The sequence below is a fragment of the Saccopteryx leptura genome, chromosome 11 (genome assembly GCF_036850995.1).
Source record: "Saccopteryx leptura isolate mSacLep1 chromosome 11, mSacLep1_pri_phased_curated, whole genome shotgun sequence".
Taxonomy (NCBI): Eukaryota; Metazoa; Chordata; class Mammalia; order Chiroptera; family Emballonuridae; genus Saccopteryx; species Saccopteryx leptura.
The window spans coordinates 65,956,946-65,984,810 of record NC_089513.1 but is presented as its reverse complement, the minus strand read 5'-3'; the positions used below and the strand labels follow the sequence as shown (position 1 = coordinate 65,984,810).

General features: G+C 37.0%; 1 protein-coding gene and 1 non-coding gene across 2 annotated transcripts in view; one reads left to right on the top strand and one right to left on the bottom strand.

Moving 5' to 3' along the window:
• SYCP1 (synaptonemal complex protein 1) overlaps positions 1-27,008 on the top strand; it is a 93,155-nt gene extending 66,147 nt beyond the window's left edge. Inside the window, exons 28-32 of the mRNA XM_066352658.1 lie at positions 7,398-7,457; positions 10,227-10,406; positions 17,301-17,444; positions 26,560-26,649; positions 26,741-27,008. Of these exons, the coding sequence (XP_066208755.1) occupies positions 7,398-7,457; positions 10,227-10,406; positions 17,301-17,444; positions 26,560-26,649; positions 26,741-26,878 (612 nt within the window). The 3' untranslated portion in view covers positions 26,879-27,008. The remainder of the gene's footprint in view (positions 1-7,397; positions 7,458-10,226; positions 10,407-17,300; positions 17,445-26,559; positions 26,650-26,740) is intronic.
• Positions 26,263-26,370, bottom strand: LOC136383611 (U6 spliceosomal RNA). The gene has a single exon (XR_010747436.1). It is a non-coding gene; the product is annotated as a U6 spliceosomal RNA (small nuclear RNA).
• Positions 27,009-27,865: the final 857 nt, after the last annotated feature.

The following is a 27,865-nucleotide window of genomic DNA, read 5'->3' as shown; positions in this document are numbered from 1 at the left end:
GGAGAGACTCCAGGAAAGCAAACTCTCTCATTGTTGGACTCTGCAAACGCCAACAAGCCTTGACTACCAGCGAGACTAAAGCCAATTATATGACATTGCCATAGAATCCCATCAACTGCAAATCCCTACCTAAGCGTGACACAGGGGCAGAACCTGGGGTACAGAGTCACTGACCAGGAAGAGGGAGAGAAAAGAAAAAGGAAGAAGTTAACCTCTCAAAATCAAGAAAAATCCACAGACTTTATAACTTGTTCCACTAATTCTTTGTTGTTGTTGTTTCTTTCTTCTTTCTTATTGCCTTTAATATTATTTGTATTTCCTCCACCTCGGTCCTTTTATTCTCTGCCCATCTTATGCTACCCTTTTCTTGAACTACACTACCCATGAGTGTTACATTTTATTTCTTTTCTTCATCCTTACTATCCTTAAGGGTTACACTCCAAAACCCTTAACTCTCACTCTCTCCCCTTTTGTTTTCTTTTTGTTTTGTTTTTTTGTTTTTTTTCCCTTTCCTTTTTTTCTTCCTTCGTTTCTCTCTTTTTCTTATTTTTTCCTTTCTATTCGTTTCTTCTTTTCTCCTTTTACTTTTCCTCCCAGTTAATCCTCAATCATGAACAAATTATTTAATTTGGGACTCAAGTTTTTTTGGGTTTTTTTGTTGTTTGTTCTTTTTTTTTTTTCTTTCTTTTCTGCTTTTGTTCTTGGTTTTCCTTTATTTGTTTGTTTTTGTGGCATTTTGGGTACTTTTTACATTGCTTTTTAACTCACTAGCATTCCTCCCAACCCAAAGTCTCCATTGTATTTAGTCTTCGCTCCACTTACTACAACAGATTTTTACTTATTATTTTTATTTTTTTCTTCTTTAAATATTATTATTTTTTCTCTCCTTTTTTCTGTTTCCCTCTTATCCCTCTCATTATATCTCTTAGTCGACCATCACTTACCAGCAAATCATTTTGTGCTTGTCTAAGATATTCTCCCTGTTTTTTGTTTTTGTTTTTGTTTTTTGTTTGTTTTTTTTTTTTTGCATTTAGTAGGTCCCTACTCCCTTTTTTGCCCCTTGAACTCTTCACCCCAAATCAGGCCCTCCGTTATAGGCAGTTTTTGTTCCATTTAGCATAATATAATTCACAGGTCATCACGATATTTCCCTAAAGAGGTGAGAGGAGGGGAGGAGAAGAAAGAAAAAAGGGGGAAATAATAAATTATTACTTTTTTTGTGTGTGGAGTGTTTTCCCTTTTTTTTTTCCCCTTTTTATTCTTTTTTAATTCTAATTAACACTATCAACAAGACCACCTTCAGATGCCAATAAGAAAAAGGAAATCGAATATTATGGATACAAAAGATAGAGAGGTAACACAAATAGATGTGGAAAAATCTATGGAGAAAAGATTTAACATATTGGAAGCCTTGGAGCCAAATGACAGAGAATTTAAAATAGAAATCTTAAAAATACTCAGAGATATATAAGAAAACACAGAAAGGCAATTTAGGGAGATCAGAAAACAACTCAATGATCACAAAGAATATATTACCAAGGAAATTGAAACTATAAAAACAAATCAAACAGAGATTAAAAACTCAATTCACTGGCCTGACCTGTGGTGGCGCAGTGGATAAAGCGTCGACCTGGAAATGCTGAGGTTGCGGGTTTGAAACCCTGGGCTTGCCTGGTCAAGGCACATATGGGAGTTGATGCTTCCAGCTCCCCCTCTTCTCTCTCTCTCTGTCTCTCTCTCTCTCCTCTCTAAAATAAATAAAAAAAAAAATTTTTTTTTTTAAAAAATTAAAAAAAAAAAAAAAACTCAATTCACAAACTGAAAAATGAAATAACAAGCTTAGCTAATAGAACAGCCCAGATAGAAGATAGGATTAGTGAAATAGAAGACAAGCAACTTGAGGCACAACAGAGAGAAGAAGAAAGAGACTCAAAAATAAAAAAGAACGAGAAAGCCCTAAGGAATTGTCTGACTCCATCAGAAAGAATAACATAAGAATAATAGGTATATCAGAGGGAGAAGAGAAAGAAAATGGAATGGAGAATATACTCAAACAAATAATAGATGAGAACTTCCCAAGCCTGTGGAAAGAACTAAAGCCTCAAATTCAAGAAGCAAACAGAACACCGAGTTTTATTAACCCCAACAAACCCACTCCAAGGCACATCATAATGAAGATGACACAAACCAATGACAAAGAAAAAATTCTCAAGGCAGCCAGGGAAAAGAAGAATACAACATATAAAGGAAGACCTATTAGATTATCATCAGATTTCTCAGCAGAAACTCTACAAGCTAGAAGAGAGTGGACCCCAATATTCAAAGCCCTGAAAGAGAGAAACTTTCAGCCAAGAATACTATACCCATCAAAGCTATCCTTCAAGTATGAAGGAGATATAAAAACATTCACAAATACAGAAAAGATGAGAGAATTTATCATCAGAAAGCCCCCACTCCAGGAAATACTAAAGGGGGTTTTCCAACCAGATTCAAAGAACAGAAGAAAACAAAACCACAAGTAACAGCTCCACCAAGAAAACAATAAAACCAAACTTAAACTGTGACAACAAAAGAAAAAAAAAGGGGAGAAAAGATGAAGATTAACAGTAGCAAAGGATGATGAAGCGTAGAAATACTCATAAGAAAGGGTACTACAATGAATATGGTAGATACCCTTTTCATTACTTAATGGTAACCACCCTTGAAAAAACCACCACAAAAACACTTGACTTAAAAAAGGTAGCAACAGAAGAAAGAAGTATGGAATACAAACAAACAAAAACAAACAATAGAAAAACAAAAGAGAAGAATCAAACAAGATACAAAACTAACAGAAAGCAATTTATAAAATGGCAATAGGGAACCCACAAGTGTCAATAATTACACTAAATGTAAATGGATTAAACTTACCAATAAAAAGACACAGAGTAGCAGAATGGATTAAAAAAGAAAATCCAACTGTATGCTGCCTACAAGAAACTCATCTAAGCATCAAGGATTAAAACAAATTCAAAGTGAAAGGTTGGAAAACAATACTCCAAGCAAACAACACCCAAAAAAAAGCAGGTGTAGCAATACTCATATCTGATAATGCTGACTACAAGACATAAAAAGTACTCAGAGACAAAAATGGTCATTTCATAATGATTAAGGGGACACTGAGTCAAGAAGACATAACAATCCTTAATATATATGCACCAAACCAAGGAGCACCAAAATATATAAGACAGCTACTTATTGACCTTAAAACAAAAACTGACAAAAATACAATCATACTTGGAGACCTCAATACACCGCTGACGGCTCTAGATCGGTCATCCAAACAGAGAATCAATAAAGATATAGTGGCCTTAAACAAAATACTGGAACACCTGGATATGATAGACATCTACAGGACACTTCATCCCAAAGCGACAGAGTATACATTTTTCTCTAGTGTACATGGAACATTCTAAGAATTGACCATATGTTGAGCCACAAAGACAATATCAGCAAATTTAGAAAAATTGAAATTGTACCAAGTATAGTCTCTGATCATAAAGCCTTGAAACTAGAATTCAACTGTAAAAAAGGGGAAAAAACCCATAAAATTGTGGAAACTAAACAACATACTTCTAAAAAATGAATGGGTCAAAGAAGAAATAAGCGCAGAGATCAAAAGATATATACAGACAAATGAAAATGAAAATGAAAATACGACATATCAGAATCTCTGGGATGCAGCAAAAGCAGTAATAAGAGGAAAGTTCATATCACTTCAGGCCTATATGAACAAACAAGAGAGAGCCGAAGTAAACCACTTCACACCTTAAGGAGCTAGAAAAAGAAGAACAAAGACAACCCAAAACCAGCCGAAGAAAGGAGATAATAAAAATCAGAGCAGAAATAAACGAAATAGAGAACAGAAAAACTATAGAAAAAATCAATAAAACAAGGAGCTGGTTCTTTGAAAAGATCAACAAAATCGACAAACCCTTGGCAAGACTCACCAAGGAAAAAAGACACAGGACTCAAATAAATAAAATCCAAAATGAAAGAGGAGAAATCACCACAGACATCATAGATATACAAAGAATTATTGTAGAATACTATGAAAAACTATATGCCACCAAATACAACAATCTAGAAGAAATGGATAAATTCCTAGAACAATACAACCTTCCTAAACTGAGTCATGAAGAAGCAGAAAGACTAAACAGACCAATCAGCAGGGAAGAAATAGAAAAAACTATTAAAAACCTCCCCAAAAATAAAAGTCCAGGCCCAGACGGTTATACTAGTGAATTCTATCAAACATTCAAAGAAGACTTGGTTCCTATTCTACTCAAAGTCTTCCAAAAAATTGAAGAAGAAGCAATACTTCCAAACACATTTTATGAGGCCAACATAACCCTCATACCAAAACCAGGCAAGGATGGCACAAAGAAAGAAAACTACAGACCAATATCTCTAATGAATACAGATGCTAAAATACTAAACAAAATACTGGCAAATCGAATACAACAACATATTAAAAAAATAATACATCATGATCAAGTGGGATTCATCCCAGAATCTCAAGGATGGTTCAACATACGTAAAACGGTTAACGTAATACACCATATCAACAAAACAAAGAACAAAAACCACATGATCTTATCAATAGACGCAGAAAAGGCTTTCGATAAAATACAACACAATTTTATGTTTAAGACTCTCAACAAAATGGGTATAGAAGAAAAATATCTTAACATGATAAAGGCCATATATGATAAACCATCAGCCAACATCATATTAAATGGCATAAAACTGAGGACTTTCCACCTTAAATCAGGAACACAACAGGGTTGTCCACTCTCTTCACTCTTATTTAATGTGGTGCTAGAAGTTCTGGCCAGAGCAGTCAGACAAGACAAAGAAATAAAAGGCATCCATATTGGAAAAGAAGAAGTAAAGGTATCACTTTTTGCTGATGATATGATCCTATACATCGAAAACCCAAAGGAGTCCACAAAAAGATTACTAGAAACAATAAATCAATACAGTAAGGTCGCAGGATACAAAATTAACATACAAAAGTCCATAGCCTTTCTATATGCCAACAATGAAATATTAGAAAACGAACTCAAAAAAATAATCCACGATTGCTACAAAAAAAATAAAATACCTAGGAATAAACATAACAAAGAATGTAAAGGACCTATATAACGAAAACTACAAGGCATTGCTAAGAGAAATAGAAAAAGACACAATGAGATGGAAAAATATTCCTTGTTCTTGGATAGGAAGAATAAATATAATTAAAATGGCCATATTACCCAAAGTAATATATAAATTTAATGCAATTCCCATCAAAATTCCTATGACAATTTTTAAAGAAATGGAACAAAAAATCATAAGATTTATATGGAACTATAAAAAACCCCGAATAGCCAAAGCAATCCTAAGGAAAAAGAATGAAGCTGGAGGCATTACAATACCTGACTTTAAACTATATTATAGGGCCACAATAATCAAAACTGTATGGTATTGGCAGAAAAATAGACACTCAGACCAATGGAACAGAATAGAAAGCCTAGAAATAAAACCACATATATATGGTCAAGTAATCTTTTGATAAAGGGGCCAACAACACAAAATGGAGAAAAGAAAGCCTCTTCAACAAATGGTGTTGGGAAAACTGGAAAGCCACATGCAAAAGAATGAAACTCGACTACAGCCTGTCTCCGTGTACTAAAATTAATTCAAAATGGATCAAAGACCTAAATATAAGATCTGAAACAATAAAGTACATAGAAGAAGACATAGGCACTAAACTCATGGACCTGGGTTTTAAAGAACATTTTATGAACTTGACTCCAATGGCAAGAGAAGTGAAGGCAAAGATAAATGAATGGGACTACATCAGAATAAAAAGTTTTTGCTCAGCAAGAGAAACTGATATCAAAATAAACAGACAGCCAACTAAATGGGAACTGATATTTTCAAACAACAGCTCAGATAAGGGCCTAATATCCAAAATTTACAAAGAACTCATAAAACTCAACAACAAACAAACAAACAATCTAATAAAAAAAATGGGAAGAGGACATGAACAGACACTTCTCCCAGGAAGAAATACAAATGGCCAACAGATATATGAAAAGATGCTCAGCTTCATTAGTTATTAGAGAAATGCAAATCAAAACTACAATGAGATACCACCTCACCTCTGTTAGATTAGCTATTATCAACAAGACGGGTAATAGCAAATGTTGGAGAGGCTGTGGAGAAAAAGGAACCCTCATACACTGTTGGTGGGAATGTAAAGTAGTACTACCATTATGGAGGAAAGTATGGTGGTTCCTCAAAAAACTGCAAATAGAACTACCTTATGACCCAGCAATCCCTCTACTGGGTATATACCCCAAAACCTCAGAATCATTGATACATAAAGACACATGTAGCCCCATGTTCACTGCAGCACTGTTCACAGTGGCCAAGACATGGAAACAACCAAAAAACCCTTCAATAGAAGACTGGATAAAGAAGATGTGGCACATATACACTATGGAATACTACTCAGCCATAAGAAATGATGACATCAGATCATTTACAGCAAAATGGTGGGATCTTGATAACATTATACGGAGTAAAATAAGTAAATCAGAAAAAAACAAGAACTACATGATTCCATACATTGGTGGAACATAAAAACGAGACTAAGAGACATGGACAAGAGAGTGGTGGTTACCAGGGGTGGGGGGAGGGAGGACGCAGGAGGGAGGGAGAGAGAGAGTTAGGGGGAGGGGGAGGGGCACAGAGAAAACTAGACAGAGGGTGACGGAGGACAATCTGACTCTGGGTGAGGGGTATGCAACATAATTTAATGACAAGATAACCTAGACATGTTTTCTTTGAATATATGTACCCTGAATTATTAATGTCATCCCATCAACATTAATAAAAATTTATAAAAAAAAAAAAAAATAATAACATTTCTGTAGAAAAGAACTAAGTTTTTCTTTTTATTATTAATTTTAATGGGGTGACATTAATAAATCAGGGTACACATGTTCAAAGAAAACATCTCCAGGTTATCTTGTCATTCAATAATGTTGCATACCTGTCACCCAAAGTCAAATTGCCCTCCGTCACCTTCTATCTGGTTTTCTTTTGCCCCTCTCCTCCCCCCTCTCCTTCTCTCTCCTCCCTCCCCCACTCTGGTAACCACCACACTCTTGTCCATGTCTCTTAGTCTTGTTTTATGTCCCACCTATGTATGGAATCATTTTTCTGTTTTTTAAAATTTACCTTATAAAATTTATGGGTCAGTATTTTTTCTTGTTTATACTTAGGAAAGATTTTGATAATAGGAACATTCATTTGTGATAAAAGTAATGACTACATTATATGTACTTAATACTCATTTTTAATAGGAAAACCTCAAAAGAGAGGCAGAAGAAAACACAGTTACTCTCAAAGAAAAAAGTGACAAGGTAAGAGTTTTATATAATTTAGTTTTTTTATACCCAATTCATTTTATAAATATCTACTTAGAATTTTTTTTGTTCAAAATAGTAAAAGAACATTGAAAATATATCACACAATTTTGTTTCCTAAATTGTTTATTGCTATTTATTAATTCAAAAGCATTGGCTTAAGAGTTTAAAGCAGTTTTCATTTGGAGAGTTAGAGATTTCAATCTTTTGTATTTTTATTATATAAGATATTAAATTAGGTACTGCTGTGTTTTTTGAGAACTTTCCAGTGTTAGAGGCAAAATATTTTCATTAAAAATTCTAGAGTTTATGTTTAGATTATGTCTAATTTTGGGTTTTAAAGGGCTAAATAAATGACATCCTATTTTTCTCACTTAAATCTGAACCAATTAAGACAATGAAAATCAAAATATCTTAATATTGGAGAATGTAGCTTATATTTGAAGGCATAGGTACTTCTTAATCCTGAATTCCCAAATTAGACAAGTTTGGGATTGTCTAATTTAGGATTAATCCCAAGACCTGGACTGGGACAAGTCTATCCACTTAAAAATAGCCTGCTCTTGTAAAACATATGACATGAAGGAGAACAGAATGTGCGATTCTCAAGAGGAGAAGTAGGGTCAGGGTTGAACTATATTTCTCAGTCTCTCCTTCCAAATTCACTAATCCCATTAAGTTATTGTTCTTTCCCTAAAGTAACAGAGAGAGGTTAGGAATGTTATCCTAGTGTTGCTCCCTGCACATGGAAGGAAGCACCAGCTGTGTGGAAGAAGCATACCCTTCAGCTTCTAACCCATTGTGGAAGAATTCTAACTGCAAGTTTTAGTTTAAATGATTCACTTTTCTTTGTACACAGTGATGTCCCTACAGAAGTTGCTCTCGACTACAAACTGAAAATGACAAAGTAATTGAGAACAGTTTAGTTTCTAGGTATAGACAGTGCTATAATATTGTTATATTTGGGTTCAAAGAAAGAGAAGAAAAAATATTGTACCTGTGAGTAAATATTGAGTGCTTCATATGTTCCAAATCCTGTGGTAGGCACTTGAAAATATTATATTTGGAGAAATTATTGTCATAATTAAAATTAGCCAGCAGGATTAGATGTAGTCTAAGGGAAGTGTCTGATAAAGATAAATTGTTTTAACTGTAATATCTATTTCTAAATATGGGATGTATTCATGTTATAAAGATATATATTCCATATTGTTATAGAGGGTTTATTTTTTCATTGATTTGAGGGGGAGAGACATACAGAGGGGAGAGAGGGAGAGGGAAAGGGAGAGGGAGAGGGAGAGGGAGAGAGAGAGAGAGAGAGAGAGAGAAAGAGAAGCACCAACTTGTTCCATTTAGTTGTGTATTCATTGATTGCTTCTCATACATGCCCTGGTCGGGGTTCGAGCCCACAAATTTGGCATGGCTGGACAACGTTCTATCCATTAAGCAACCTGGTCAGGGTGTTATAGAGTTGTTTTGACTTGTGTAATTCCAACAATATATGTCTGTTATTTATATCTGTTATTAAGTAAATTTGTAAATGCCTTATATTATATCTGGGAGTCTGGATCTATCTTGCAAATAACGAGAAAATGGTCAAAGAAATGAAATAATTTAAATAGGTTTTTACTTTTTATACTTTATTCCAAAATTATTGGAATACCACAGGCCTTTATATTATGAAATCCTTAGATTTATCAAACATATCTGAGTTTGGGCAAGTTACTTAACTTCTTCATGGCTCAGTATCTTATCTATAAAGGGACAATAATAGTACCTTTTCCCTGAAGTTGTTATGAGGATTAAATGAGTTTATATATGTAACGAATTTAAAATAGTGTTTAGCACATAGGAAACACCATATAAGTGTTTGTTTAAAAAGCACAACAGAGAAAATAATTAATGTTCTATATATAAGCATCACTGGAAGTTTAACATTTCGAATTTTCTTTTAGGCTATGAGGCTACAGGGAAATGTTAATTCTCAGACATGGCCACACGGTGGTGTAGTTGCCATTCTCAGTCCTAAATCCATGAAAGCAGTTATGTATATTTTGGAGACTCCTGATAAATCCAGAGAGTAGAATTAATTTGTTTTCGTCAAAATTGTGTTATCAATTATGATGTAGAAATATTTAGAAAAAAGGATGCAGAAATGAAACTCTGAAAAAATGCTACATGCTAGAAGAAGGATGATGAAGTGAGATCACTAGGACCGGGCAAGAAACCTACAAATCACCATATTATCACCTTGATTATATAAATGGATAAAGTTAAGCCTAAAGATACTAAGTGAAAAAAAAAAAAAGATACTAAGTGATTTACTTAAAATCACTCAGCCAGGTAGTAAAAGATCCTGGAGAAAAAAGTATACTTGACAGCTAATCCAATGTTTTTTATAGCACTTGTGGTCATGTCATAATCCTGGCCCCTCCTAATTTGAACAATGAATCTATTTATACTGCAGATTAAGGCATTGTGCCATCAGGAATAGAGATTTTTCTTTATAGAATCCTCAGGTTTTTGTCAAGAGAGTTGAGATATCTTGTTTTCATAGCAACTCTCTGAAGACAAAGAGAGACAGTTACCATTTTCATCATAAATAGAAAAATAAAGTGACAAAATTAATTAATTATATATTTTATTCAAAGGTATCTAATCAATAATAAATTTGGGGGTAATTCCAGTGTTATTTCTACTAGTTGCTACACTTTAATTAAAATGACATTTAATGATGATTTTATTCCCTTCTGTTCTCCAATGTAGAAAACACAGACATCTTTTTTGGAAACACTTGAAACTGGTTATCGGAAATTTGATTCTAAAGCAGCTCCTTTACAAAATATATCTCAAAACTTTACATCAGCTGATCACGGCAAATCCAAAAATAAAAAAGACTACTTGTGGACATCTGCCAAAAGTACTTTATCTACACCACTACCAAAGGTTGGTTGATAAAATTTCAAAAGAAGTAGTATTTTATTTTTTAATTAAAAAAGGCAATTCTGGTTTTATATACAGTGGTCCTTTGTTATCGCGGGGTTAGGTTCCAGAGCCCCCTTGATAGGCGAAAATCCGTGAAGTAGCGACCTTATATTTATTTTATTATTTATATTTATTTTAAGGCTTTATAAATCCTCCACACATTCTTATAAACCTTTCCCACACTGTTACTGACCTTTCCCACACTCTTATAAACACTTCCTATGTGTTTTCCATATGTACAAGTCTTTGTCTACTCATCTGTCATACGCTACGTATTTTATTTTGATTTAGTACTTTTAATATGTTTTAATTAATATTGTTAATATTTTTATATTGTTTTCCATTTTTAGGCTAGAAAATGCTTATTTTACCACAAAAAAATAATTAAAATAATAAATATATAAAAATACCTTGATACTGCAAAATCCCATGATATGAAAAATCTGTGGTACAAAATTAGATATATACAATTTAAAAATCTGCGATACAGTGAGACCACGAAAAGTGAACCACAACATGGTGAGGGATGACTGTACCATATATCTAGATCAGACATAAATGTAAAATTGATTTCTTCCAAGTTTAAATTTTTTGTGATACCAGCATGAAATGGTTTTGTTTTGTTTTCCACAGCTTAATGGCATCTTGATCAGAGTCCATAGCCTTCTAGCATTCACCAATACATAGCTCCCTGCTGGGGAAATCTGGGTCTGACTTGACATTTTCTAGTATCCCTTTGCTATTTGTTACACATCATCTTTTTTTTTTTTTTTTAATTTTTTTGAAGTGAGAAGTAGGGAGGCAGAGAAACAGACTCCCACATGCACCCGACCGGGATCCACCCAGCAAGTCCACTACAGGGCGATGCTCTGCCCATCTAGTGCATTGCTCTGTTGCAACTGGAGCCATTCTAGCACCTGAGACAGAGGTCATGGAGCCACCCTCAGTGCCTGGGCCAACTTTGCTCCAATGGAGCCTTGGCTGCCGGAGGGGAAGAGAGAGAAAGAGAGAAAAGAGAGAGGGAAGGGTGAAGAAGCAGATGGACGCTTCTCCTGTGTGCCCTGACCCGGAATCGAACTCAGGACTTCCACACTCCAGGCCTTCACTCTACCACTGAGCCAACTTGGCCAGGGCCAGTTACACATCATTCTTGGTGTTGGGTTCTTTACTGAGCAGTCAATCCTCACGGGGCAAGTGCTATTATTAGCTAAGTAGCTCAATTCTAGCTGTTTCCACATGTTCACTTAAATTTATGAGAATTCATTCAACCTTTTCATGATAAATGGCAGTGTAGAATGCCTTACTTCTGACCCATCTGTCCCTAATTTCTTCTTACTCTGCTCAGCCAGACGCAGAGACAGATAAACAATTTTTTTGCCTACGTTTATATCTAACTAGAGAATGAGATGCCAATCTCCCCTTCTTGAAGGCACACCTAATCTTTATAAGACTGCCCTTAGTTATTTCCTCACATGTTTTGGGAACTGAGGGGAAAGTATCTTTACCTGTCTCTACCCCTCTAAAGCTAAAATTTCATGCCTTCCCCTCCTACTTTCCTCAAAATAACTGGGAACAGCGGTAGAGCGTCGGCCTAGCGTGCGGAGGACCCGGGTTCGATTCCCGGCCAGGGCACACAGGAGAAGCGCCCATTTGCTTCTCCACCCCTCCGCCGCGCTTTCCCTCTCTGTCTCTCTCTTCCCCTCCCGCAGCCAAGGCTCCATTGGAGCAAAGATGGCCTGGGCGCTGGGGATGGCTCTGTGGCCTCTGCCCCAGGCGCTAGAGTGGCTCTGGTCGCAACATGGCGACGCCCAGGATGGGGCAGAGCATCGCCCCCTGGTGGGCAGAGCGTTGCCCCTGGTGGGCGTGCCGGGTGGATCCCGGTCGGGCGCATGCGGGAGTCTGTCTGACTGTCTCTCCCTGTTTCCAGCTTCAGAAAAACGGAAAAAAAAAAAAAAAAAAAAAAAAAAATAACTGGGAAGAAGAGAGTTGTTTGGTGATTATAAGGCTTGCTTTTACCATCATTTAATAAGCCTCAGAGAAGGATCTGGCCTTAATTATAGAATGTGGGTTACTAGCACCTTCCCCCTCAGGTTTGTGCCCCAGCTGACAATTCCAGAGAAAAAGAAGGAGTCCCACTCACATCCTGTGATACATACATTATCCAACTCATGAAAATTATGAAAATTAATCTATATAGTTTAGAAGGCTTTTATATAAAGTTCTCTTGTATTTACTACATTATTCAGAATATAAAGGGATCTCCATTAAAGAATGACCTTACTTAAAAAAAAACTTATAATTGAAATATTGATATATGCAAGATGAATGCACAGATCTTAATTATACAATTGATGAATTCTTACAAACCAAATATAACCTTATAATCATCACTCAGATTAAAACATGGAATATTACAGTATTATAACCTCAGAAGAGTTTGTTATTCCCTTTCCTCCTTCAAGGCCAACTACTGTCCTAACTTCTTTTGCTTGTCAGTACTCTTAATTACATGATTATAGTTATACAATTTCTACTATTCAATATTTTATATAAAACCAGTTACAATATACACAATTTTCAAATGCAGCAATACATATCAAACCACATAGGCGTGAAAAGTTTACACACAATTATGAAGCTAGCTTAAGAATACCTTCAGGAGGCCCTGGCCGGTTGGCTCAGCGGTAGAGCGGCGGCCTAGCATGCAGGGGACCCAGGCAGGGCACATAGGAAAAGCGCCCATTTGCTTCTCCACCCCCCCCCCTCCTTCCTCTCTATCTCTTCCCCTCCCGCAGCCAAGGCTCCATTGGAGCAAAGATGGCCCGGGCGCTGGGGATGGCTCCTTGGCCTCTGCCCCAGGCGCTAGAGTGGCTCTGGTCACGACAGAGCGACGCCCCGGAGGGGCAGAGCATCGCCCCCTGGTGGGCAGAGTGCTGCCCCTGGTGGGCGTGCCGGGTGGATCCCGGTCGGGCGCATGCGGGAGTCTGTCTGACTGTCTCTCCCCATTTCCATCTTCAGAAAAATACAAAAAAAAAAAAAAAAATACCTTCAGGAAAATAAACATTTAGCCAGTCCTTTCAGCTCTATAAAATATGATTAGAAATATACTTAAAAATATAATTTAAAAAATCTAAACCATGATAGTAGGCAATTAAGGAGGTAGTTTCCTACACAGTTCCAACTTCTAATATTAGATGTACTACCTGTTTTTGCATTTTCTATAAGTAGAACTATATTCTTTTTGCCTTGGCTTTTTTAACTTAATATACTTGTAGGTTCATTCATATTGTTGCTTTATTTTTATTTCTCTATAGTATTTTATTGTGTGTCTGCACTACAGTTTATCTATTATATAGTTAAAAGACATTTGGGTAGTTTCCAAATTGCGCTTTATGTATAGTGTTGCTATAAATTTCTACTACTTAACATGTATATATTCTAGTACTTAGCATGTAGGTTGGATATATTCCTAGGAGTGAAATTGCTAGGGTATATAGGCTTACCCATAATACCTTCCATCTTAATAGATACTGCCTGAGCTGTTTTTACTCTGATACAAAATGTGTGTGTTGTGTATGTTTTTCCCTACACTCCAGTTCTCCAATTCTCCAGACACTACTGGGTGTTTTACAATTTAATTCACTTCTGACAATAACTAGCTGGACTTAATGTAGACACGATGATTAAGGACTCAGTCCCACAAGACTGCTTCCACTTCAGATGCCAGTCACAGTGTTCGCTTGCTACTTGTACCACTGACTAGCTGGCTGTAAATTGGGGGTTCCAATAACCACCTTCTCAATTTACTGGCATGACTCACAGTACTCAGAAAATTACTTATTTCCAGTTTATTATAAAGGATAAACTCAGGAATAGCCAAATGGAAAAGATGCACAGTCAAAAATGAGATCAAGGAAGAAATCTGAAGTTACTTTGAGACAAATGAACATGAACTAACAGTCTAAAACCTATGGGACACATGAAAGCAATCCTAAAAGGGAAATTTATAACAATACAGGCCTGCCTTAAGAAGCAAGAAAAATCTCAAATGAACAATCTAACTTTACACATAGAGAAACTAGAAAACGAACAACAAACAAAGCCCAAAGAGAGTAAGGAAGGAAATAATAAAGATTAGAGCAGAGGACTTCTGGTCAAGATGGTGGCTTAGGTAAATGTGGTACTCAGATACTTCTACAACCACATCATAATTATAGCTAAACTACAGAACAACCATCATTCAGAACCACCTGAAATCTAGCTGAATAAAAGTCCTACAACTAAGGATTTAAAGAAGTCACACCAAGATTATTAGTAGGAGGAGTGGAGATGTGGAACAGGCTGGTCCCATACCCACATGTGGTAGATAAAAATTGGGAAGGGCCTGACTGGGTGGTGGTGCAGTAGATAGAGCATTGGACTGGGATGCAGAGGTCCCAGGTTCGAGACCCTGAGGTTGCCAGCTTGAGCGCGGGCTCATCTGATTTGAGCAAAGCTTACCAGCTTAAACCCAAGGTTGCTGGCTTGAGCAAGGTATTACTCGGTCTGCTGAAGGCCCACGGTCAAGGCACATATGAGAAAGCAATCAATGAACAACTAAGGTGTCACAACGAAAAAAACTGATGATTGATGCTTCTCATTTCTCTCCATTCCTGTCTGTCTGTCCCTGTCTATCCCTCTCTCTGACTCTTTCTCTCTGTTTAAAAAAAAAATGGGAAGGATATCTTGACTTTGGAAGTCTCCTTCGAGGAACAAGAAGTCCCAGCCCAGGGTTCCAGTGATGAGAAGTCTCCATAACTTTCAGCTGTTAAAACAAGCAGGTATTGAGGCTGAGTCCCAGGCAGTTTCTCTTAAAGGGCTTACTCTGACTCACTTTCTCTGAACTCCAGTGCGGGGACAGCAGCTCAAAAGACAGTAAGGGACATATGGGGAGGAACTGAATTGTCTGGCATCAAGGTGAGAGCTGAGGAGAAGCTTTCTGCTAGACAAAAGTGCTTGCAGAGGCCGTTATTCCTGTGATTAGCCCTCCCTGCAGAGAGCCAGGAGGCTGTGCCATATCTGTGTCTTCATCAACCTGGCTATCACTATTTACCCTGCCCTTCTGATTGCCTGAGACCCTGCCCCACCAAACTTGAGGGCCCACCCAAGCTGTTTCTAGTGGATTTTCTATATAAATGGCCTGTCCTGGCTCACATATCAGACTTTCCTAAAATTTCTCAAACAAGTAGCATCTGGCCTCAGTGTACCCCAAACCTCTTGCTAAGTGGCTGGAGGCTAAGTATTTGCAGCAGCCAGCCATGGTTTGCAGAAAGGCCTCTCCTGGGCATCTCAAGTCCACCAGAAGTAGGAGCCATCTGGAGACCACGTTATAGCTCAAGTGGAGTAGCCCTGGGCAGAACCCAGGCTGCAGCTGACCTTGGCCTGCACCTCTTAAGAGGACCCAGAGCCAGTGCACCTGGTGGACAGCTTCAGACCGCTTCAAAGCATCACCCAAACACTTCTACAGTGACACACCCAAGGGGCAGATTCAAGAGGCACAGAGTCCTGCTTAAGTAAGTTCTGTTTGTGGAATGGGCCCCTGACCAACTGACCCTCCATGGTGGTTGGTGGTCACAGCCAGTCCTTGCAGCTGACTTGCCTTGGGGTAAATCCCTCCCATTGATGTGCCAACAACAATCAAGTCTCTACTACAACAAGAGAATGAACACAGCTCAAAGAGGGAATGTACCATGAGTGTCCAGCTTGGGTGAATGAAGAATCTGTGGCAACTGGACCCTATAGGACACCTACTACATTAGACCACTTTCCTAATCTCAGGAAACAGCAGCTGTATATAATATATAGAGACAAACACAGGGAGACTGTCAAAATGAAGAGGCAAAGAAATATGTCCCAAATGAAAGAACATAACAAATCTCCAGAAAAAGAACTAAACAAATCAGAGACAAGCTATTTACTAGATGCAGAGTTCAAAACACTGGTTATAAGGATGCTCAATTAACTTAGGGGAAGAGTAGTTGAACTTAGAACTTCAACAGCATAAAAAAGGACATATAAACCATTAAAAAGATTCAGAAATGAGGATATAATAACTGAAATGAAGAACTATTTACAAGGAATTAACAGTATAATAGATGAGGCTGAGAATCACATCAGCAATTTGGAATATAAGGAAGCAAAAAACACCCAATTAGAGCCACAGAATGAAAAAAGAGTCCAAATAAATGAACACAGTATAAGGAGCCACTGGGACAACTTCATGCATACCAACATTCACATCATGGGGTTGCCAGAGGAGAAGAGAGAGAAGAAATTGAAAACCTGTATGACAAAAATGATAGAAAATTTTCCTGGCCTGGTAAAAGAAATAGACATACAAGTTCAGGAAGCATAGAGAATCCCAAACAAGATGAACTCAAAGAGGCCTACACCAAGACACATCATAAAAATGCACAAGGTTAAAGACAAAGAATCTTAAAAGCAGCAAGAGAAAAACAGTTAACCTACAAGGGAGCACACAGGCAAAGCGACCATCTTTGCTTCTCTCCTTTTCTTCCTCTCTCTTCTCTCCCTCTTCTCCTCTCGCAGCCAGTAGCTCAGTTGGTTCAAGTGTCAGCCCCAGGTGCTGAGGATAGCTCCATTGGAGCACATCAACCTCAGGCAGTAAAAATAGAAGTTCATATTGTATATTTTTATAAAAGTTTTTATTACAAAGAACATCTGAATTAAATTTTTATCCCAGATTTGTACTCTGTATACATGCCAATAATAATGTAGAGTTATTGATTACTAAACACTCAACTTGCCTTTGTTAATAACATATGTTTTAGTTGATGGAATAATGTATTTTTTTAGGCATATACTGTGAAGACACCAACAAAACTAAAAATGCAACAAAGAGAAAACAAGAATGTACCCATTGAAGAAAATACTAAAAAGAGAAAAATGGTCTTTGAGTTTGATATTAATTCAGATAGTTCAGAATCTACTGATCTTTTGGTAAGCATGTTGCAAATAATTATTTGTTTGCATTATTGTCTATTTCTTGATATATATGTGTAATAGGTGTTCATAATATCTATTAATGCAATACTGAAGGACAGTAGAACTCTAATATAATAGAACCTTATTTTTTACAGCATTTTAAAGAAATTAGGGTTCAGATAATTTTTATAAATTTCAGAAAACATGGCATTTTTAAATACTTGCTATAACATAGTTGACATATGAGTTAATTAACCATTTTTTCCCCATAAGAGTATTGTAAAGGAGCTTTACCACATTTTCTTTTTATTTTTTTAAAAAAATGTTAGGTGAACATTTTTAATATTGCTGCAGCCAAATTTGTTATTCAGGGACCCTCTTGATTTTGCATATTATACATGTTTATTTTGCACCACTTATTGGTTGAAATCTTTATCAAGGTATTGGTTGACAACTATAACATTATCATTTTTTTTTTTTTTTTTTTTGTATTTTTCTGAAGCTGGAAATGGGGAGAGACAGTCAGACAGACTCCCGCATGCACCCGACCGGGATCCACCCGGCACGCCCACCAGGGGCGACGCTCTGCCCACCAGGGGGCGATGCTCTACCCCTCCGGGGCGTCACTCTGCCACAACCAGAGCCACTCTAGCACCTGGGGCAGAGGCCAAGGAGCCATCCCCAGCGCCCGGGCCATCTTTGCTCCAATGGAGCCTTGGCTGCAGGAGGGGAAGAGAGAGACAGAGAGGAAGGAGGGAGAAGCAAATGGGCGCTTCTCCTATGTGCCCTGGCCGGGAATTGAACCCGAGTCCCCCGCACACCAGGCCGCCGCTCTACTGCTGAGCCAACCGGCCAGGGCCAACATTATCATTTTTAAAGAGTTAATTCTTGCCTGACTTCGGTGGCACCAGTGGATAAAGCATTTACTTGAAATGCTGAGGTCACGGGTTCGAAACCCTGGGCTTGCCTGGTCAAACCACATACTGCTCCTTCCCCACTGCCTTTCTTTCTCTCTTCTCTCTAAAAATCAATAAATAAAATTATTTTTAAAAGTTATTAAAGGTGGCCTGTTTATGGAGGCTATTTCTCCTAGTACTTTGTATGACTAATTACTTCCTTTCATGAGTGTATTCCACACATACCAGATTTTCTAAAGGCACAATAATTTATTGAGAATCCTCAATAAACTTAGATTTATTTTATTAAAAACTTAGATTAATTCACTTAAACTTAGATTTATTTCATTTAAAAACAGATATACCTCATCACACTAATGGAAGAATGTACAAAATAACAGTTAAAGTCATTTGTTTCATTATTCCCATTCATAGCTATGTGATCCTTTAAGCTTTTCTACTGTTTTTCAACCTTCTATTTTCATTTGTCCTACAATAATGAGTAGTTGAAATATAAGGGCCTAATTATTAAAGTTAACATATAGACTTCCTACTCTATACCTGTTTGTTTTATAGATAATGTTTAACATTTTAATGATTAAAACTGTGAAACAGGTACTGTTATATAGACTTTATATGCCTTATTTCAGTTATTTCTTACAAGAATTTCATGTTGTAGAAGTATACATGGTGTTGCTATTCTCATTTTACAGATGAGGAAACTAAGTCATACATGTATCTTGCCCAAAATCATATAGCTTAAGACATTGAACCAGCATTTGGATACAGTCTGGCTCCAAAGCCTACCTAACTCATTGTACATAATAACTACCAGTTCAAACTGAAGTCAAAGTACATAAAACTATAATGAGAATTAGAAAGAGCATGAGCCTATAGAATTAGACATTACTGTGTTTCTAGTAGTATGAATTTAAGCTAGTTTCTTAGTTGACTGGGGAATCAGAATGACTCATAATTTTATTCCATTTTTTAAAAAGATTTTTAAAATTCATTTTAGAGAAGGAGGAGAGAGGGAAGAGCAGGAAGTAACAAATCTCATATATGCCTTGACCAGGCAAGCCTAAGGTTTTGAACTGGCAACCGCAGTGTTCCAGGTCGTCACTTTATTCACTGTGCCACCATGGGTCAGGTTCATTCCATTTTGAAAAGAGAATCACAGTTTACAACACAATGAACATAAGATAATATTATATATATAATTGCATACAATTGTTTAAATTACTCTAAAAAGGTAATCCATAATGGGTTTTATTGATCACTTGAAATAATAATGATAAAACATTTGAACTAGTAGCCTGACCAGGTGGTGCCGCACTAGATAGAGTGTCAGACTGGGATGCAGAGGGCCCAGGTTCAAAGCCCCGGGGTAGCCAGCTTGAGTATGGGTTCATCCAGCTTGAGTGTGGGGTCACTGCCTTGAGCTTGGGATCATAGACATGACCCCATGGTCACTGGCTTGAGCCCAAGGTCGCTGGCTTGAGCAAGGGGTCAGTGACTAGGCTGTAGCCCCCGGGTCAAGGCACATATGAGAACATAAACAACCAGTAACTAAGGTGCTGTAGCGAAGAATTGATGCTTCTCATTGTCTCCCTTCCTGTCTGTCTGTCCCTCTCTCTGTCTCTTTCACTAAAAAAAAAACAAGTTGAGCTAGTAATCAAAACACCTCTCAAGAAAGAAAAGTGAGTGACTAGATGGCTTTATTGATGGATTCTACCAAACATTTAAAGAAAGAAAGAAAAGGGAGGGAGGAAGGGAAGGGAAGGGAAGGGAAGGGAAGAAGGAAGGAAAATCTGATACTCAAATTCGTGTACAATCTTGAAAAAGAAGAATAATGTTGGAGGATTTAACAGTTCTTGACTTTGAAACTTACTACAAAACTAGCAATTAAAATAGTATATTATTGTCATGAGGAAAGATATAGACCAATGTAATAAAATAGAGAGCTTATAAATAAATTATCACAAATTGGCCCTGGCCAGTTGGCTCAGTATAGAACGTTGACCTGCCATGTGGACATCCCAGGTTCGATCCCTGGTCAGGGCACACATGAGAAATGACCATCTACTTCTCTTACCCTTCCTCTTCTCCTCTCTCAGCCAGTGACTCAGTTGGTCTGAACATTGGCAATCTCAGGCACTGAGGATAGCTCGGTTGATTTGAGCATCAACCCCACATGGGGGTTGCTGGGTGGATCCTGGTTGGGGCTCATGCTGGAGTCTGTCTATATTCCCTCTCCTCTCACTTAAAAAAAGATAAAAAAATTAATTCTCACATATATAGTCAATTGATTTTATTTTTAATTTTTATTCATTTTAGAAGGGAGAGAGAGAGAGAGAGTATGTAAAGCCAGAAGCCAGGGCCACTATCACAGCCACCTGGCCCATGCAGGTTCGCATTGGATTCGGACAGTCGGTAAAGAAACAACGGAGCCAAAAACTGATAGGCCATTTTCTTTAATTCTAGCTTGCACCTGGCGGGCAAGTAAAAACACACACTGGGCTCCAAAAGCCACTCACATTCAGTGCTCACAAAGCCACTGACTTATCCGAGTTTCCTAGAATCAAAGGTTTCTAGCTCACCAGCCTTATTCTCCTCAGTTCCCCATCTCCTTCCTTATCCCAGATACAAACTCTGCACAAACTGGCATCTCACTCAGCACTCCGTCATCTTGGCTGCTTCTCCTGGCCACATGGCCTCTTTCTGCTCTCTGCTCTGCTCCCTCTGCTCTCTCATGCTAATCATCCCAGGAACCAAGAGAGCAAGCTCTCGTTCTGCCCCCATTTTATAGTGTAGATTCAAAACCTTTAATCCAATATACAAAATAGGGAAGTCTCTAATACAAAGTCACTTCTCTGAGGCTTGATTGGATTGTACCACCCCACATCAAGACGGGTGGGAAAGGCTTAATCTCAAAACCAAGCCCCAGGCTACAAGGATTCTGCCTGCCTTTAGCCCACCCCCAACACACATTAATATCACCTGGGCAACGGCCTCCACGTGGGCAGCGCCACTTTAACAAAGTGAGCATAATACATTTTATCTGCCCAACAGAGAGAAAGAGAGAGACAGGAGGGGGGAGTAGCGGAAGCATCAACTCCCATATGTGCCTTAACCAGGCAAGCCTGGGGCTTTGTACTGGTGACCTCAACATTCCAGGTTGACACTTTATCCACTGCATCACCACAGGTCAGGCAGTCAATTTATTTTTGACAAAAGTACCAACCAACACCATTCAATAGAGAAAGGGCAGTTTTTTCTAACAGTTGGTGCTAGGAGACTTTTATACACAAGGATGAAGTTGGACTTTTACCTATACCATGTATAAAAATGGAATCAAAATGGATCATAAAGGCTAAAATTCTAAAACTCTTTGAGGGAAAACATTGGGGAAATCTTAATGACATTGAATTTGGCGCGGTGACTTCATGGATATGATACCAAAAAGCACAGGCAAAAAAAGAAAGTAGAAAAATTGGATTTCATCAAAGTTAAGAACTTTTGTGTACATAAAGACACTGGTATTAAAAAAGTGAAAATACAAGCTAAAGAATGGGAGAAAACATTTGCAAATCTTATATCTGACATTGGGTTAATATCCAGAGTAATAAGGAACTGCTATGCCATAACACAATGACAAAAAAACAACCCAATTCAAAAATGGGCAAAGGACTTGACTAGACATTTCTCCAAAGAAGATATACAAATAGACAATAAGAATATGAAAAGGTGACTACATAGAATTAAAAGAACATGAAAGGTTTTGTTGTTCTAAATTGGGTTAATTTATTATTTTCATATGGACAGTTAGTAATGAATGATTAGTTACTGTTCACTAAGTAAAGATTTAATGATATTTTACAACATACTTTTAAAATAACTTCTCTTTTCTAAAAAGCTGGTCAGTTGGTGCATACTGCTTCTAAACATAGTGTTACCTTGACACACAAGTTTAATTCATTTCATGGCTGAGCTCGTTACTCAATTTGCTTGTGTGTCAAATTGAATTTCCCCATTTAAATTAATGAGAATGCAATTAATCCATTCTGGCCCCCCAAAACCACATGAATTTTTTGTTTTATATGCTTTTAAATAAGGAAATGTACTTTATAAATAACAAATACACATACACACGCATATATATCATAGATATACACGCAGGAGTCTGTCTATATTCCCTCCTCTCACTTAAAAAAAGATTTAAAAATTAATTCTCACATAGTCAATTGATTTGTTTTTAATTCTTATTCGTTTTAGAAGGGAGAGAAGGAGAGAGACAGATACACACACATAATAAGAGAGAATGTGAAGAAATAAACTGTTTTATGAAATGATTTACCTTCAAGGTCAGGCAGAGATGCTGGTGGAGGGGGAAGTGACATTAGCATAACAATGGCCCTTCCCAAGCAGGAAGGTAATTAACAATTTCACAGATGGCTGCCCATGGCTATTTTTAACAATAAAAGTGAGAAAACTCAAAAAACACAAATTTTACAAGCTCATTTGCCCAACAGTCATGATTCAAGTATCCGCTTGTGACTTAAAGCAAAATATCCCGCAAGTGACTGCTTGTCTCTCAAATTGCTCATGATTTAAAGTGCTCGTGTGTCAAGGTACCACTGTATTTGAAAAGGTAGCTTTTTATGGATTACACTGGGGAACAATATTTTTTCATTTTCTGTTGCATGAGGTTTTAGAACTGTTTTTATACATTTCTGCACTGCTGATTCCAAATCTGAAATTCGTTTCTTGGTGCATGCTCTAATTTTTATGCAATTTTAATTTCTTTTTGTTTTAGTTAATGACATGCATTGGTTTTTAAATTGGAGTTAAAGGGCAATGACTCTTGGATTGAACATAACCATAAGGCAATTAATGTTTTACAAACATCACTTTTACATAATTGCAGTTGTTTTTAAATGTAAAAAATTATTATCTGATAAAAACACCCTCTTGTTTTAAGATTGAATCATGCCTTCTTCGAGTAGGCGTAAATGTAAGAATAGTCCTGACACCTTCTGTTATATATGTGGCTGTTACACACTTCAACGTCAAAGGCGCAATATTTCATCATTTGTGACACGTGCATATATTGTCTATTTTCAAGTTCCCCTTGGCGATCAAGACAAGAATTGGGCTCCTCATATTGTGTGTCATAATTGTTAGGAAATGCTTTGTGACTGGACAAAAGGAAAACGCAAAGGAATGCCTTTTGGTATTCCCATGGTTTGGCGTGAACCTAAGGACCACAGCAGTGACTGTTATTTCTGTCTGATCCATACAAAGGGCATCGGCAAAAAAAAACGGCATATGATCACATATCCTAATATTCCTTCAGCAATATGACCTATCCCACACTCTGAGACACTCCCGGTTCCAGTTTTCAATGGTTTTATTTCTTCTAAGGACTAAGAAAGTGAACATGGTGATCAAGTGTATTTTGATAAGATGCATGAGGAAATGGTTGTAGAATCTGAAGGGTCTTCTTCTGATGCCAAGCAGTCATTAACCCCTCAGCAGTTTAGCCAACCCAAATTGAATGACTTAGTAAGAGATTTGGGCCTATCAAAGAAAGCAGCTGAGTTATTAGCCTCCAGGCTTCAAGAAAAGAATGTACTTCACCGGTCAGCTAAAGTATCCCAGCATGAACAAATTTTTGTGGACTTTTTTTCGGAAGACAAACACTTTGTTTACTCTCATGATAGCAGTAGTCTTCTCAGCCAGCTACGTGTTACCACTTACAGTCCAACAGAATGGTGGCTATTTCTTGACAGCTCTAAACGGAGTCTGAAATGTGTTCTCTTACACAATGGTAATGTGTATGCAGCAGTTCCAATTGGTTATTCAACTCATCTGCGAGAAGATTACAATGACATAAAAATTGTCCTCAACTTTCTGAAGTATGAGGGGCATAACTGAATCATTTGTGTGGATCTTAAAATGGTAAATTTCCTGCTAGGACAACAGAGAGGTTTCACAAAGTATCTTTGCTTTCTGTGTTTGTGGGACAACCAAGCTCGGGAGAAACACTGGACACAGAAGGAGTGGCTGAAACATGAAGCTCTGGAAGTAGGGATGCAAAATATTGTGAATGAACCTGTAGTTAATCGAGACAGCATCATTTTTCCCCCACTTCACATCAGACTTGGCTTAATGAAGCAGTTTGTTCAGGCTTCGAATAGAGAAAGTGAATGCTTTCAACATATTATTTCTGCTTTTCCTGCCTTGTCTTTCAAGAAGATAAAAGCAGGTGTATTCAATGAACCTCAAATTCGAACCTCATACGTGACGAAGAATTTGCCAGGAAGATGAATAAGGAGGAGAAAGCAGCATGGCAGTCTTTTGTGGCAGTTACAAAGAACTTCCTTGGCAACAAAAAAGCAGAAAACTATGAACTTCTGGTTCAAAGGATGCTGTTGGCTTTCCATGACATTGGATGTAACATGAACATTAAGATTCACTTCCTGAACAGTCACCTTGATAAGTTTCCCGCTCAACAAGTACACAAATGCAAGAGCTACAAACGCAAATTTTTGTCTGAATAGCATTTAAATGTTTTGCGCAAATTTTATGATTAAAATAAGTGTTTTAATATGTTCTATTTTGAAATTGTAGACAAATTCTGATGCAGTCATATCTTTTAGTGTATTAGTTTATTTATTGCATTATATAAATTATATTTTCACAAAGATGATGCCCAAGAAGACATCCTAGCTCATTATGTTAAACTAAATGTTGAAAATTTTACAATAAGATGAAAACCTAAAATCTTGAATTGCAAAAAAATTGTAGCTTACAGAGAAAAGCTAATGTCATATTTGAGATCAGCACACTCGAATTAGGTAAGAACAAGTGTTTTTGTGGATGCAACAACAATTTTGTTCCCCAGTGTTATTGAATTCTGTTAAAAATATTAGAATTCATGAAAATATGAATATTTTCACCCATGAAGCCTCTGATGTTTTTTTATAAACATGACTTTAATGAGCAGGAAAAGATAATGTGAACTGATTGCTTACTTGACTAAATTTGTGTAACTTATTCATTAAGAAAATGGATTCTGGAGCCAACTTAACTGGATTTGAATCCTGGTTCTACCTCTTACTAGCTATATGATCTTGAGCAAGTTACTTGATATTTGTGTGTCTCAGTTCCTCCCCTTTAAAATGAGAATAGTTGTGTACTTACTTCACAAAAGTGTTAGATTAAGGCTAAAATATACAAAGTATCTTAAAACAGTATCTGACTTAAAGAAAGTACTAAATAAGTGTTAGCTGTTATTATTTGGGAGAATTGGGATACTCAGAACTTAAAAATTGGTATATGATATAATTTTTTTTTGTATTTTTCTTAAGTGGGAAGTGGGAGGCAGAGAGACAGACTCCCACATATACCTGACCAGGATCCACCTGGTAAGCCTGCTAGGGGGTGATGCTCTGTTGCAACCGGAGCCATTCTATTAGAACCTAAGGTGGAGGCCATGGCACCGTCCTCAGTGCCTGGGCAAATGCTCCTATGGAAGCTTGGCTGCAGGAGGGGAAGAGAAAGAGAGAGAGAGAGGAAGGAAGGAGAGGGGACGGGTGGAGAAGCAGGTGGTTGCTTCTCTTGTGTGCCCAGAATGGGAATCGAACCCAGGACAACCACACACCAGGCCTACTCTCTACCACTGAGCCAACCAGCCAGGGCTAAATGCTTCTCATATAGAGCTTAAGTATGAGTTTGAGTAAGTTGGGTTGGGGTAAGGGGAAGAGAAAGTTGTAATGTAAAGACTCTGAAACTGAAATAGAAATGAGTAGAAAATACTATTCATACATATCTTGTATTTCACATAACCTTTCAGGAATATAGTTAGTAGAATTTAAAATCCAGGTCTTTGTCAGATTGAGGTTATTTTGTCATAGTCTTTTTTTTTCTTTTTTTTAAATATGGAACGCTTCACGAATTTTGCGTGTCATCCTTGCGCAGGGGCCATGCTAATCTTCTCTGTATTGTTCCAATTTTAGTATATGTGCTGCCGAAGCGAGCACTTGTCATAGTCTTCTTTCTTTAGTTTTTCTTCTCTGGTCTCTCTCTTTTCTCTCTCTCCCCCCTCTTCTCTCCTCCTCCCTCTTCCTTTGCCTCTTCCTCTTCCTCTTCTTATGTGATATGTTGACAGAATTTTAATGTAATAATAATGATGGCAACCCCCAAATTATATTTTTGTATTTTTCTTTAAGAGCATGGTTACTGAGGAAGAGACATTGAAAAACCTAAGCAAGAATAATCATTCAACAACTTCTCATTTTTGTGTCAGAACACCAGAAAAGGTAACTTATAAATTTATTTTAGAAAGCAGATTTCAAATTCTAGACTTTATTATTTTTTTTATTAAACATTATGATTTTATTTTGTACTCAGACCCCTTCATCTCTAACAACCTCTGGATCTGCACGGAAGTTTGGAGCTATGAGGAAAATGCGGGATGACCGTTGGGCTGTAATTGCTAAAGTGGATAGGAAAAAAAAGCTAAAGGAAGCAGAAAGTCTATTTGTATAATTTAAGCAAACCAATGTGATTCAGGATGCTAATAAATAAAATTTAAAGTTAATTTTTTCTCACTTTATAATGAGTCAAACTTTTCTGAAATTGAGTCTTTTTGATATTTGCATAAATTGTTTCTTTATATTTTATATTTTGTTCTAAAAGTGAAATAACCACATATTATCTGAAAAGTTATAATTGTATTTGGAAAATTAGATGATTGTATTTTGTTTTTACCTTTTCTTGTATTCATGAAAACTGTTTTGACTTAAGTTTTCAAATTGTAAAGTTAGCTGTTGAACTCTAGGAACAGATTAAGATTTACTCTTAGTTCTTTACTATTAAAATATTTTTGATGCTTCCAAATGCCTCTCCTTGTTTCTTTGAAGTCATCTAGACAGCTAATTATTAACATTTTAATATATTCATTTAAAATTATTCGTTTAAAAAATGCCAAATTTTACAGTTCTGAAACCGCTTTACCTATAGAATTGACAATTTTTTTTAGTTGCTGAAAAAAAAGGCTATAGCAGTATGACTTCCTAAATTACTTCATTTATTTAACATTCATTAAACAAATATTTATGGAGTGTCTACTAAGGGTCAAGCACAGTTCTAGATACAGAGATATAACAGTGAAAAAGCAAATCCTCTTTTCTTCTAGAGCTTACATTTTAGTGAAGGAACTAGCCAGTAAACAAAATAAGCAAAGCATACAGTATATTAGTTAATGGTAATTGCTAAGGAGAAATAAAACAGGGAAGAGAGGAAGTATGAAGGAGGTTGAAATTTTATCTAGGGTGACTCTCACTGAAATGACAGTTGAATAGTAAGTAATCCTGTGGCTATCCGGGGGAAATCATTTTTTGGCAAAAGAAATAGGAAATACAAAGGCCCGAAGGTGGGGTGTGCCTAGTATATATATCTGGGAAACAGCAAGGAAGCCACTGAGGCTGGAGGAGAGTGTGCAGATAGGGAGAGTAGAAGGGGGAAAGGCTTGTT